At 64.0% G+C, this 13,607-nt stretch overlaps 1 protein-coding gene across 1 annotated transcript; it reads right to left on the bottom strand.

The window, feature by feature from the left end:
* Positions 1 to 12,030: 12,030 nt before the first annotated feature.
* On the bottom strand, positions 12,031 to 13,374 carry LOC126913510 (uncharacterized). Its single transcript, XM_050714118.1, has one exon. It carries the CDS (start codon positions 13,372 to 13,374, stop codon positions 12,031 to 12,033), a length of 1,344 nt encoding a protein of 447 aa, XP_050570075.1.
* Positions 13,375 to 13,607: the final 233 nt, after the last annotated feature.

Raw genomic sequence — 13,607 nt, 5'->3', positions numbered from 1 at the left:
GATGGGATGGGATGGGGATGTGGGGATGGGGATGGGGATTAGGATGGGGATGGGGATGGGGATTGGGATGGGGATGGGGATGGGGATGGATGGGATGGGGATGGATGAGGATGGGGGATGGGGATGGGGGATGGGATGGGATGGGATGGGATGGGATGGGATGGGAATGGGATGGGGATGGGATGGGGATTGGATGGGATAGGATGGGATGGGATGGGATGGGATGGGATGGGGATGGGATGGGGATGGGATCGGGATGGGGATGGGGATGGGGATGGAATGGGATGGGGATGGGATGGGATGGGATGGGAATGGGAATGGGGATGGGGAGGGGGAGGGGGATGGGGATGGGGATGGGGATGGGGATGGGATGGGGATGAGGATGGGGGATGGGGATGGGATGGGGATGAGGATGGGGATGGGGATGGGGATGGGATGGGATGGGATGGGATGGGATGGGGATGGGGATGGGGATGGGGATGGGGATGGGGATGGGGATGGGATGGGGATGGGATGGGGATGGGATGGGGATGGATGGGATGGGGATGGGATGGGGATGGGGATGGGGATGGGGATGGGGGATTGGGGATGGGATGGGATGGGGATGGGATGGGATGGGGGATGGGGATGGGGATGGGGATGGGGATGGGGATGGGATGGGATGGGATGGGGATGGGGATGGGGATGGGGATGGGGACTGGGGATGGGGATGGGGATGGGGATGGGATGGGGAGAGGGATGGGGATGGGATCGGAATGGGGATGGGATGGGGGTGCGATGGAGACAGGGACAGGGATGGGGATGGGGGTGGGATGGGATGGGATGGGGATGGGATGGGATGGGGATGGGGATGGGGGATGGGATGGGGATGGGATGGGAAGGGATGGATGGGATGGGGATGGGATGGATGGGATGGGGGGAGGGGGATGGGATCGGAATGGGGATGGGATGGGATGGGGGATGGGATGGAGACAGGGACGGGGATGGGGATGGGATGGGATGGGATGGGATGGGAATGGGGATGGGATGGGGATGGGATGGGGATGGGGATGGGGATGGGGATGGGATGGAATGGGATGGGATGGGATGGGGATGGATGGGGATGGGATGGGGATGGGATGATGGGGATGGGGATGGGGATGGGGATGGGGATGGGGATGGGGATGGGGATGGGATGGGATGGGATGGGATGGGATGGATGGGGATGGGGATGGGGTGGGGGATGGGGATGAGATGGGATGAGATGGGAATGGGATGGGATGGGGATGGGGATGGGGATGGGATGGGATGGGATGGGATGGGATGGATGGGATGGGATGGGGATGGGATGGGATGGGGATGGGGATGGGGATGGGATGGGATGGGGATGGGATGGGGATGGGGTGGGGATGGGGTGGGGATGGGGTGGGGAGATGGGGATGAGATGGGATGGGATGGGATGGGATGGGGATGGGATGGGGATGGGATGGGATGGGATGGGGAGGGGGATGGGGATGGGATGGGATGGGGATGGGATGGGGATGGGATGGGATGGGGAATGAGGATGGGGATGGGATGGGGATGGGAAGGGAATGGGGACGGGGATGGGGATGGAGATGGAGATGGAGATGGAGATGGAGATGGAGATGGGGATGGGATGGGGATGGGGAATGGGGATGGGGATGGTGATGGAGATGGAGATGGGGATGGGGATGGGGATGGGGATGGGATGGAGATGGGGATGGGATGGGGATGGAGATGGGGACGGTCCATGGGGACCATGGTGTGAGCAGGATGAGGCCCCAGCCCTGCCCACGGGGACCCAGCTGGAGCCCCTGCTGGTGGCTCAACATGCTGGTGGGGAAGCAGGTGATACCAAGGACCAGCCAGCCCTGAAACACAAGTGATCCTCGGGCTGTCGGGGGCTGGGGTTAGCCCCACATTGACCATTCATGCACTAACTTTTGTGAAATACTCTGTGTGCATGGAAGTGTGTGCATGAACAACCTCTGTGCATGTTTTGCCAGCACGTGTGCAGATTTCCCATCGCCTACAGCATCGTGTTTAGAAATCACATGCATTTTGCAATTGCAATACGTTGTTGTTTTTTTTTTTGCAATTTTGGGAAATTGCAAATTGCTCAGCGGCCACCTGCCCACCTGGCGCTCCCCGGGGACCCGTGTGCATGTCCCTGAGCCCTGCGTGTCCCCAACAGAGCGGCCCTTGCACTACTCCGAGAAAGTGCTGCCCATCCTGCACTGCCTGGGCACCGACAGCTACCTGGTGGTGAAGAAGCAGCTCTCCATGGAGAACATGCTCATCTACCTCGGTGAGGGCGGCAGGCAGTGGGACATGGGGGTGGGGAAGGGGGTCTGGGTCTGCCCGCACCCACCCTGGGGGCCTGACCCCCCTGGGGGGTGCTGGAGCTGCTCAGATGTGTGTGTCCCCCCCCAGCCAGCAGAGTGGGCGACTGCAAGCATGGCATGATGAAGTTTCGGGAGGAGAGGAACCTGCTGGGGCTCGGCCTCAGCACCGGCTTCCACGACCGCTACTTCATCCTCAACCACACCTGCCTGCGGCTCTACAAGGAAGTGCGGGTGAGCTTCCCTTCCCTTCCCTTCCCTTCCCTTCCCTTCCCTTCCCTTCCCTTCCCTTCCCTTCCCTTCCCTTCCCTTCCCTTCCCTTCCCTTCCCTTCCCCTTCCCTTCCCTTCCCTTCCCTTCCTTCCCTTCCCTTCCTTCCTTCCCTTCCCTTCCCTTCCCTTCCCTTCCCTTCCCCTTCCCTTCCCCTTCCCTTCCCTTCCTTCCCTTCCCTTCCCTCCCTTCCCTTCCCTTCCCTTCCTCGCCTTCCCTTCCCTTCCCTTCCCTTCCCTTCCCTTCCCTTCCCCTTCCCTTCCCTTCCCTTCCCTTCCCTTCCCTTCCCTTCCCTTCCCTTCCCCTTCCCTTCCCTTCCCTTCCCTTTCCCTTCCCTTCCCTTCCCTTCCCTTCCCTTCCCTTCCCTTCCCTTCCCTTCCTTCCCTTCCTTCCCTTTCCCTTCCCTTCCCCTCCCTCCCTCCCCTCCCCCTCCCCCTCCCCTCCCCTCCCCTCCCCCCTCCCCTCCCCTCCCCTCCCCTCCCCTCCATCCCCTCCCCTCCCCTCCCCTCCCCTCCCCTCCCCTCCCCAGCTGTGCCTGCTGCTGGGAGTCCCCTGGGGACGTGGGGCATCGTGCTGGCACCGTGCAGGGCTGGCGTCGTGCAGGCTGGTGCCAGCAGCGATCAAGCTGACCCCAGACCAGGAGCTTGGTGGGCATGAGCCAGTAGCCAGCCCCGTTAGTGCAAGGAGTCGGGGGGAGCCCCATTGCTCCCTTGTCCTTTGGGGATGCTCTCCAGTCCCCGCTGCCCTCTGCTCAGGGCCCCCCCAGCCCAGCACCACCCCAACGTGCCGCTGCCTTCGCCCCATCCCTGCCGAGGCCCGGCGTGCCTGGTGGGCAGCAGGGGGTCTCCATCCCGTCCCCCGTATGGGGTTTAACCCCGCTCCTCTGTTAAACAGAGCCTGAAGCAGCGGACCCCCGTGCTGGAGAACGTGAGTAGAGGGCCGAGCCGGGGCGTGCAGAGGAGCCCTGGCCCTCTGCCCTTACAAGGGTGCCGGGGCCCGGCCCCGATCCAATCCTGCAGCTCTCGGCATGTGCTGGGCGATGTGCACCCCTCCGTGCCCGGGCCCCGGCAATGCTGGGGGGTGGTTAACAAAACGGTGCGATGCCGTCCCTCCCCATTAGCCCTGGGTGGCCCCCAGCCTTGGGGACACACCGTCTGGCACCCCGTTATCCTCCGGTTCTGCTCCAGGAGCTGGGCACGGGGCTGGGGGGGGCAGCACGGAGGGGAAGGGATGGGCTCAAGCCACCATCCCACGGGCATTGGATCAGGCCCTTGTAAGTCACCCGCCTGTATGCTAAGGGGGGGACCCGAGGTTCCCCCCCTGTGCCACCCGCTGCCGGAGCATGGCTAGTGCCACCACGTGGGGCATGGCGAGAGAGAGCAGTGGCACCAGGAGGTCCGGGGGCAGCAGGGCACCGGGGGGGGGGGGCCTTACCCACGTCCCCCCCACCTTTGGGGGCTGCCCAGTGCAGGTGCAGCTCCATCAGCACCCAGAGGATGTGACGATGGGCAGGGTTTCCCTGGATGGTGTGCAGTGGGGACGGAGCTGGGGCTCCCTTCTGCACCCCAGGGGTGTGAGAGTGGTCTTGGGGAGGCACCTGCCTGCTGTGCCGTGCCGTGCCATGCTGTGCCATGCCATGCCGTGATGTGATGTGCTGCACTGCACCGTGCCACGCCGTATCATGCCATGCCGTGCTGTGCCATGCCGTGCCATGCCGTGCTGCACCACACTGTGCCACGCTGTGCCATGCCGTGCTGTGCTGCACCTTGCTTTTCCCTGCCGTGCCGTGCCGTGCCACGCTGTGCCATGCCAGTGCTGTGCTGCACCTTGCTTTTCCCTGCCGTGCCCACAGCGGGACATTTGCAGAGGTGGCAGCGCAGGGCCAGCACGCGGCCGTGCCTCATCGCAGGCTGCCATCTGCTGGGAAACGTCCCCATGGTGGCTCCCAGCTCCGAAGACAGCTAGTACCATGCCTGGGGACCTGCCTTCCCATGTCCCCTCTGCCTGGGGGCTCTGCCCTGGGAAATGCTGGGGCTGTGGCCTCTGCTCCACCCCGGGCTTTGCCCTCACCCTTGGCAAGCCCAGACCAGGACCGGAGCCTGACGCAGCGCTCTCTCCGCAGAGCCACAAGCCGGAGAAGGAGTGGCCCGTCAGGAACCTGAGGGTCTACCTGGGCATCAAGAAGAAGCTCCGGCCCCCCGACGTGGTGAGCGAGCACCGCCTGGCGCCCAGCTGCCAGGGACAGCCCCCTGGGGACGGGGACAGGGGCACTGTGGCTGCGGGGACGCGGCTCCTGGTGGCCCTGCCTCTTGCCACCAGGATGTCAGAGCAGCCTCGCAGGATGCGGGCTGCAGCCTGGGGCCAGCATGGGGACGGGGACCTCTCACCGTCCTTCCCTACCCTTGGTGGCACGGCAGGGAGGAGGTGACGGGTGGAGGCCAGAGTGTGCGTGTGCAAGTGTGCGTGAGTGTGTGTGTGCATGTAAGTGTGCCTCCATGCCACATACGCATGTGCATCCATGTCAGAGTATGTGTGCATCTGTGCATGTGTGTGTGCATGCATGCAAGTGTGCCTGTGAGCGTGTGCATCCATGTCAGTATGTGCATGCATACACGTGAGTGCATGCACACGAGTGTGCATGTGTGCATTTAAGTACATGTGCAGATGTGTACATGCGTGTGTGCACATGTGCGCGTGTATGTATGCATGTGTGTATGCATATCTGTTTGTAAGTGCCTGTGCATGTGTATGTGCACGTGTGTGCAAATGTGTGCCATGCATCTATGCACATACGTGTGTGTAAGTGACTATATGCATGTGCATGCATGTGAGTGTGCACACATGCGTGTAGTCATGGGAATGGTTGTAGGGATGGGATGGTTGTAGGGATGGGGTGGTTGTAGGGATGGGGTGGCTGTAGGGATGGGGTGGCTGTAGGGATGGGGATGGTTGTAGGGATGGGGATGGTTGTAGGGATGGGGATGGTTGTAGGGATGGGAGTGGTTGTAGGGATGGGGTGGTTGTAGGGATGGGGATGGTTGTAGGGATGGGGATGGTTGTAGGGATGGGGTGGTTGTAGGGATGGGGTGGTTGTAGGGATGGGATGGTTGTAGGGATGGGGTGGTTGTAGGGATGGGATGGTGTAGGGATGGGTGGTGTAGGGATGGGTTGTAGGGATGGGGATGGCTTGTAGGGATGGGGTGGTTGTGGGATGGGGTGGTTGTAGGGATGGGATGGGTTGTAGGGATGGGGTGGTTGTAGGGATGGATGGTTGTAGGGATGGGGATGGTTGTAGGGATGGGGATGGTTGTAGGGATGGGGTGGTTGTAGGGATGGGATGGTTGTAGGGAGGGGGTGGTTGTAGGGATGGGATGGTTGTAGGGATGGGGATGGTTGTAGGGATGGGATGGTTGTAGGGATGGGTGGTTGTAGGGATGGGATGGTTGTAGGGATGGGGATGGCTTGTAGGGATGGGTGGTTGTAGGGATGGGGATGGTTGTAGGATGGATGGTGTAGGATGGGGTGGTTGTAGGGATGGGGTGTTTGTAGGAGGGTGGCTGTAGTGATGGGGTGGTGTAGGGATGGATGGCTGTAGGGATGGGGTGGTTGTAGGGATGGGGTGGTTGTAGGGATGGGATGGTTGTAGGATGGGGGTGGTTGTAGGGATGGGGTGGTTGTAGGATGGGGGTGGCTGTAGGGATACTTTAAAACCTGATGTGCCCGGAGCTGCGGCAGGGAATTCGGGAGGCTGTTCCTCATGCTTTCACTTCTCCCCTTCCAGCTGGGGCTTTACTGTCTTCTACGAGAACGAGAAGCACGAGAAGCAGCAATGGTGAGGACAGGGGCGGGCAGGGGGATGCTAAAACCCCCGTGTTAGGACAGACGGACACCCTGCACTGGCCGCGGGGGCTGCAGATGGGGATTTCCACAAGCAGCGCCGTGCCCTGGCGCAGGCTGCATGCCGATGGGGTCGGATCCTGCCCCTGCCTGTCCCTAGCTCCTTCAGTCCCCAGGGTCTATATGGCCCCATGCAGAGCAGCAGCTCTCGGCCCCCTGTGTCCATCTCTGCCCCCCAGGGTGGCTCCAGCCCCTCTGAGCACCCCTGGGCTGCCTGCGCCTCACTCCTCACCCTGTGGGGGGTTTCCCCAGCAGACTCTGGGTGTCACCTGCTTGCTAAAGCCTGTGCCAGTAATTTGTCACCCGCTGCATTGCTGCTAAGCCCCTGACACCCACTGACACCCCCAGCCCGGGGCCAGACAGCTTCCTAGCACCTGGCTAAAAACGGGCTCTGCAGCAGCGCTTGGTCCCCATCCTCACCCCGAACCGTGCCGGGTGCCCCCAACCCCATAGGAGCACATCCCTGACACGGGTGGGTGCTGTCCCCGCAGGTACCTGTGCTGTGACACCCAGGCCGACCTGCGGGAGTGGTTCGCCACCTTCCTCCACGTGCAGGTAACGCCGAGCCCTGGGGGGGCACCGTGGGCGTAGGGACCCCCCCCCCCCCCCGCCCCGTTGGGTTCCCGCAGCCCCGGCGCTCACCCGGTGCCGTGCCCCGTCCCCAGCACGGCGGCGCCCTGTGGCCCCTCGGAGACCTGCAAGGTGCGGGCGTCGCGGACGCAGCAGGACGCCAGGTTGGGTAACATCTCCCTCATCCCGCTGCGCGGCAATGAGAGCGAGATGAGGAACAGTGTGGCTGCTTTCGCTACTGACCCGCTGACCGTGAGTGAGGCCGGGGCGCGGGGCCGCGGCCCCGCTGCATCACACGGGGGGGGGGGGGGGTTGGGAGCCCTTATGGAACAGCGTCACCCTACTGGGAGACACTGGGATGACTGGGGGTGGCTGTCCCTTCCCCGTGCCCTGTCCAGCCCCCGGGTTGGGGGGGGGGGGTGTTGTCCTGGGAGCTGGGGTGCCCCGAACCGTGTGATGCAGGGCGAGGGGCTGCTGCGGGACCGGTGATTTTCCCGGTAACGGGGCCACGTCTCCGGAACGCCCTTTGGTCACCAAGCAGCTCCCCTCCTGCTCTCTCCTGCCCGGGGGCTGCTGTGTGCCAGGGTCCCCCCCACGCCTGGGGTGTCCAAGCTCAGCCACAGGGCCCGTGGGAGCAGCACGGAGCTGCCCAGCACCCCGCGGGTCCTCGTTGCTGTTATAACCTGAGCGCCTGGCTGCGCCCCTGTGGACAACTGGGCGTCCTCTGCTGTGCCACCGAGGGTGCCCCGAGGGCATGGTTTGGCTGCCAGGGGTGCACCCCACCTCAGCCTGGCTCGGGTTTATAACTGGGAAGTGGGGCTGCTCTGCTGGGGATGCTCCCCGCGGGGCTTCGCTCCGGTCTGCGCTTTGTGGTGTTCGCCCACCCGCGGTCCCTGCCCCTGCCTCTGCACCCAGGGGCCATGAAGCAGGGGTTGGTGTGGTGCGGGGCGAGGGGCCAGCACCCCGGGGTGCCTGGCAATGGTGGGCTGCACCTGCTGGTGCCAGAGCACGCGGCTGTGTCCTGCCAGCAGGTTCAGAAATGGTTCGGGTCGCCCCCTGCCACCAAAGGAGGGGACGGGGACTTCGTGGGGGTGACACTGCCCTGCTGGCAGGCACGACTGCCCTGGTTTCCCCACGATGGAGCAGGGACAAACCCAGTGTGTCCCTTCTCCTGCTCCTCCAGCACCCAGGGCAGAGGGCAGGGGAGACCCCTGTTGCCCTTGCTCCCTGGTTTTCTCCCCCGAACATCCCCAGCTGCTGGTGATGCCTGAACATGCAGGCGGTGGGGAATTAACCGGGGTCTTTCTGCTCTCTCCCTGTCCCCAGCTCCTCCGAAACGTCTGAGCTGGAGGCCTGACACTGCAGGTGGGTGTCTGCTGCTGGTGGGGGGGCAGCCGCTGGCTCGGGGTGACCGCGGCACACGGGTTTGGGGACGGGGTGCGCAGAGGTGCACGCAGGAACGCGTGCTCTGCCTTGCACAAAGTGACGGGGGGGGGGGGGCACAAGCAGTGCCCCCACCCTGCTTCCCTGACCCTCTGCTTGTCCCCCAGGTTCATCTGCGAGTGGGGAAGCCCTCGGGGAGCCGACACCATGGCGGTGACCCGCGGGCAGCCGGGAGGGGACACGGCAGCAGCGGGGCAGTGGCCACGGACCCTGGGGGGAACCAGGCTGGGCCAGCCCGGCCACCCCCACCCCGGCTGCTGCTGCTGCTGCTCCGAGCCCCGGGCAGGGAGGCAGCGCCCGGCCGGGCACCCCGCAGCGGGGGGCTCGTCCTTCCCCTCCTTCTCCTCCCTCTGTTTTTAAATCCCTCCTATAAAACGATGCGTGGAGCCCTGGCCCTGCAGCTCCCCATCGCTCCTGGAGAGCCGGTGGCACAGCCCTGGGGTCCCCGGCCCCCCCCCCCCCCCCGTGCCGGGCAGGGCAGCAGGGTGGGTTTGGGGAGGGCTGTGTTTGGACGGCCCCCCCCCCCGGCTCCAGCCTCTTCTGTTCGCTGGGGGGCGCGGGGCAGCGGGGTGACGGGAGCTGCCCCCGTCCTGGCACCACATCTTGTTGATATTAAATATTTCGGGGGAAGCAGTGCAGAGGTGTCTGGATCTGTTTAGTGGGTGGTGGGGAGCACCCCTCACCCTGCAAGGGGCCGGGAGGGCCGGTGCCTGCTCCAGAGACACGGGGATGGGGCGATGCTGGTGCTCGGGTGTCTGCCCAGCACCTCCCACCGCCAGAGCGCACCCACCTCCCCACGGCACGTCCATGGGGGGACAAAGCCAGCCACCAGGCGAGGGGAGAAGGCAAAATCCCTTGGGGAAGGGGCTGGGGGGACACTGTCAGCATCGCGCCTGCTGTGCCAGCAAGGAATGGAGTGGCCCTGGGGATGTGCCCAGGGGTGGTGGCTTGTTCCTGGAATCGCCCTGGGGCAAGCTCTGGAGGGCAGCGAGCTGGATCTGGGTGCGCTCTGCTTTTAGGGAAAACTGCCTGTGGCTGCCATTCTTGCAGCACTTTAGGGGTTTGTAGCTCTTGTTTTGCTGAAATGCCTTCCGAATCTGTGCTTGGACTTTCCTACAGCCTTGGTAAACACAAAGCCAAAGGGCACCCCATGTCACGGCCACCAGAAAATGCCCCCCTGGTCCCTCCTGGGCTCTCTGGCTGCTGCATGAAGATGTGGGAATCAGTGGCTCCTCGGAGCCAGCCCTGCTATTTCCTCCCTAACTCTTGCAGCAGCCCCAAAACATGAGTCTGAGAAAAGCTCGGCTCCCAGGGTTTGCTGTGGCCAGGAAGATGTGCAGGGATGGGGACGGGGACATGGACAGGGCACTTCTGTGGCACCGAGCCCCGGAGCACAGGGACATCAGGGGTGGGAAGGGGGCACAGGAGCCAGCCGAGGGCTGGGCATGTCCGGGGCTTGTCCAACCCGGGGATGTTCCCAGCCTGGGTCACCCCTCGGGGACCCCTTCCCTTCGGAGTTTCCCAGTGGGGACGTGGCTCTTGGGGCTTGTGCGGCCCCAAGTTGGCACCAAATGGCACCAAACAGGCCCCTGCCTGTGCCAGCTGTCTCCAGGACAGCTCCCCCTCCTGCCCTGCGCCAGGAGCTCTTTGCCCCCAGACCAGCTGGGCTTCCATCAGAGGCTGTTTCCGACAGCTGGGCTTGGATTTCCCTGCACTGACCCCACACGGGGACCTCCACGTCGGAACTCAGCACCCAGGAGATGCAGATGGGTGTGATGCCTCCAGCGCAGGTGCCCAGAGCAGGCCAGGCCAGGAATCCCTGAGGTCCCTGAGGTCCCAGAGGAGCAGCACGGTGGGATGCAGGCTGGCACAAGCTGATTCAGGGAGCGTGCAGAGCTGTGCACCCACGGCCAGGAGCAGAGCTGCGGGTGCTGCACACACGGGATGAGCACGTGCACTTGGAGCCCGCCTGTGTGCTCGGTGTCTGCACAGCACCCGCTGTTTGCACGTGCATTTTTTTGGCACCCACACGTGCTCGAGGTCTGCAGCACGTGCTCAGTGCCTGCGAGACACACTCAGCATCTGCAAAGCTCACACGGCTGCGCGTGCACGTGGGTCTGGCTTTGCATGTGCACTCGGGGTCTGCGTGTGAACTTAGGCTGCACGTCTGCAGTGTGCTTGGTGGCTGCACACGCCTGGTGTCTGCATGCACGTGCACTCAGTTGGCATGCACACTCGTCTGCACACACGTGGGACGTTTGTAAGTGCATATTTGCATCTTACCATGAGTGTGCTCTGCTCGTGTGCTCGCTGCCTGCCTGTACACTCGGTTCCTGCACCGTGCGCTTGGTGCACCGTGCCCCTAAGGTCTGCACATGCGCTCTGTGCTGGTGGGGAGGCGAGCAATGCAGCACCCAAAGAGGGGAGCAGAGCCTCCGGGTAGCTCTGAGCTGGGCTTTTCACTCTGAGGACTGATTCTGGCCTTTGGGTCTGTGCTGGAGGCTGGCTGGTGCTGCAAGCAGAGCCTGAGAGCCACCACGGTCGTGGTTTGGGCTGGGGGCTGAACCACGCCAATACCATGGTTCCCATCAGGTGTGGGACCCACGAGGGTGGGATCTGGTTTTCCCTTTCATCTCCGTCCTGGTTCCCTGCCTGCACGTGGGCTCCACCGGTGACCTGGTGGGGACCTGACCTGGGAGGGCCTGGAGGACACAGGGGGGCTCTTGCCCCTTGCCCAGCCCCTCTGACCGTGAAGCTGGAGCTCTCGGGGCACCCGGGGTGGGTGCAGGGGGGACTGGGTGTGGTTGCAGCCCTTCTGCTGACCCGGCTTGGAGCTGGCCCCGCCGCAGAAGGAAGCCCAGCCAAGAGCTTGTCTCTGAGGAGCGGGATGGATGGCTCCTACCTACACCTCCCCTCTATATATAGAGCTGCGGAGGCGAGCGCCATGTGATACCTTGCACAGACAAGTGATTAATCGCAGAGTCATTTGCAAACAACTTAATAAATTCCCGACACCGCCGGCATGCCGGCACATGAGGGTGATTTCTGGGCCCTCCCCAGCCGCAGGCTGTGACCCGGCGCTGCTCCATGGCGTGCACAGAGCCCTCGGCACGCTCCAGGCTCGTGCTGCTATCACCAGTGGCCCTGGCACGGGCTGGGTCCCTGGGGTGCTGCTGTGCCACCCTCTGCCATACACCAGAGCAGGTAACGGCGGTGCCAGGAGCAGCAGTGACTTTGTGCACTGAGCATGGGGAGTCCGTAAATGCCAAGCAAGAGTCACTGCTGGAGGGACACCGTGCACCCACGGGGATATTGGGGGCTGCTGGTGGAAAGGGGCTGCTCAGAGGGTCTGAGCCTCTCTGCCTGCTGGCCCTGCACTGCTGGGGGATCGAGGTTCGGCCCCTCGGTGAGCAGGCAGAAAGCACAGAGCCGCTGTGGGTGTGTTTGAACACGAGTGTTTGCTTTTCCCAGCAATGCCACCCCCTCCTCCCTGCAGGTTGCATGATGGCTCAGCACCCTGTGCGAGCCCGTCCCTGTCCCCCCTGAAATAGCCCCGAGTGCCTCCCACCAGCCTGGGCTGGTGAGTGCTGCGCATGTGAGGGCTGGAGGGCTGGAGGTGCAAGGGCTGGAGGTGCAACGGCTGGAGGTGCAAGGGCTGGAGGTGTGAGGGCTGGAGGTGCAAGAGCTGGAAGTACAAGGGCTGGAGGTGCGAGGGCTGGAGGTGTGAGGGTTGGAGGTGTGAGATCTGGAGGTAAAAGGGCTGGAGGTGCGAGATCTGGAGTTACAATGGCTGGAGGTGCAAGGGCTGGAGGTGCAAGGGCTGGAGGTGCAACGGCTGGAGGTGTGAGGGCTGGAGGTGCAAGGGCTGGAGGTGCAATGGCTGGAGGTGCAAGGGCTGGAGATGTGAGGGCTGGAGGTGCAAGGGCTGGAGGTGTGAGGGCTGGAGGTGCAACGGCTGGAGGTGCAAGGGCTGGAGATGTGAGGGCTGGAGGTGTGAGGGCTGGAGATGCGAGGGCTGGAGATGTGAGGGCTGGAAGTGCAAGGTCTGGAGGTGTGAGGGCTGGAGGTGCAACGGCTGGAGGTGCAATGGCTGGAGGTGCAAGGGCTGGAGGTGCGAGGGCTGGAGGTGCAAGGGCTGGAGGTGCAATGGCTGGAGGTGCAAGGGCTGGAGATGTGAGGGCTGGAGGTGCAAGGGCTGGAGGTGTGAGGGCTGGAGGTGCAACGGCTGGAGGTGCAAGGGCTGGAGATGTGAGGGTTGGAGGTGTGAGGGCTGGAGATGCGAGGGCTGGAGATGTGAGGGCTGGAAGTGCAAGGTCTGGAGGTGTGAGGGCTGGAGGTGCAACGGCTGGAGGTGCAATGGCTGGAGGTGCAAGGGCTGGAGGTGCGAGGGCTGGAGGTGCGAGGGCTGAAGGTGTGAGGGCTGGAGGTGCAATGCCTGGAAGTGCGAGGGCTGGAGGTGCAAGGGCTGGAGATGTGAGGGCTGGAGGTGTGAGGGCTGGAGATGCGAGGGCTGGAGATGTGAGGGCTGGAAGTGCAAGGTCTGGAGGTGTGAGGGCTGGAGGTGCAACGGCTGGAGGTGCAATGGCTGGAGGTGGAAGGGCTGGAGGTGCGAGGGCTGGAGGTGCGAGGGCTGGAGGTGCGAGGGCTGGAGGTGCAAGGTCTGGAGGTGTGAGGGCTGGAGGTGCAACGGTTGGAGGTGCAATGGCTGGAGGTGCAAGGGCTGGAGGTGTGGGCAGTGGAGGTGTGAGGGCCGAAGGCACAAGGGCTCGAGGTGTGAGCAGGGGAGAGGAGGGGGCTGCCCTGCACGTGGGCGCTGGTGCCCAGCCGCAGGGGGAGGACGCTGCCACCCCCATGGCGGTGCCTGGGTGAGCGGCTCTGTGCTCGCAGCCGGGCTGGGTGTGCGGGGGGGGGGATCCATCGCCCGCGGTGCTGCTGTCGCTTGCCAAGTTATGTAAAGTGCCTGGCACCTCCCTGGCACGCAGCGAGCATGCAGCACCTCCGAGCTGGTCGGCCCTGAAGGCCCCTGGGGACTGGGGAGGCGTCGCGCAAATGCACCAAGGGCGGCCACCTCTGTGCCCCCTGACCT

The sequence above is a fragment of the Cygnus atratus genome, chromosome 1 (genome assembly GCF_013377495.2).
Source record: "Cygnus atratus isolate AKBS03 ecotype Queensland, Australia chromosome 1, CAtr_DNAZoo_HiC_assembly, whole genome shotgun sequence".
Taxonomy (NCBI): Eukaryota; Metazoa; Chordata; class Aves; order Anseriformes; family Anatidae; genus Cygnus; species Cygnus atratus.
Note: the sequence above shows the minus strand (reverse complement) of the source record. Positions and strands in the feature narration are given on the sequence as shown.

Excerpts from the sequence above, each read along its gene's own strand:
- LOC126913510 (XM_050714118.1), bottom strand. The coding sequence starts at position 13,374 with ATGGGGGTGGCAGCGTCCTCCCCCTGCGGCTGGGCACCAGCGCCCACG.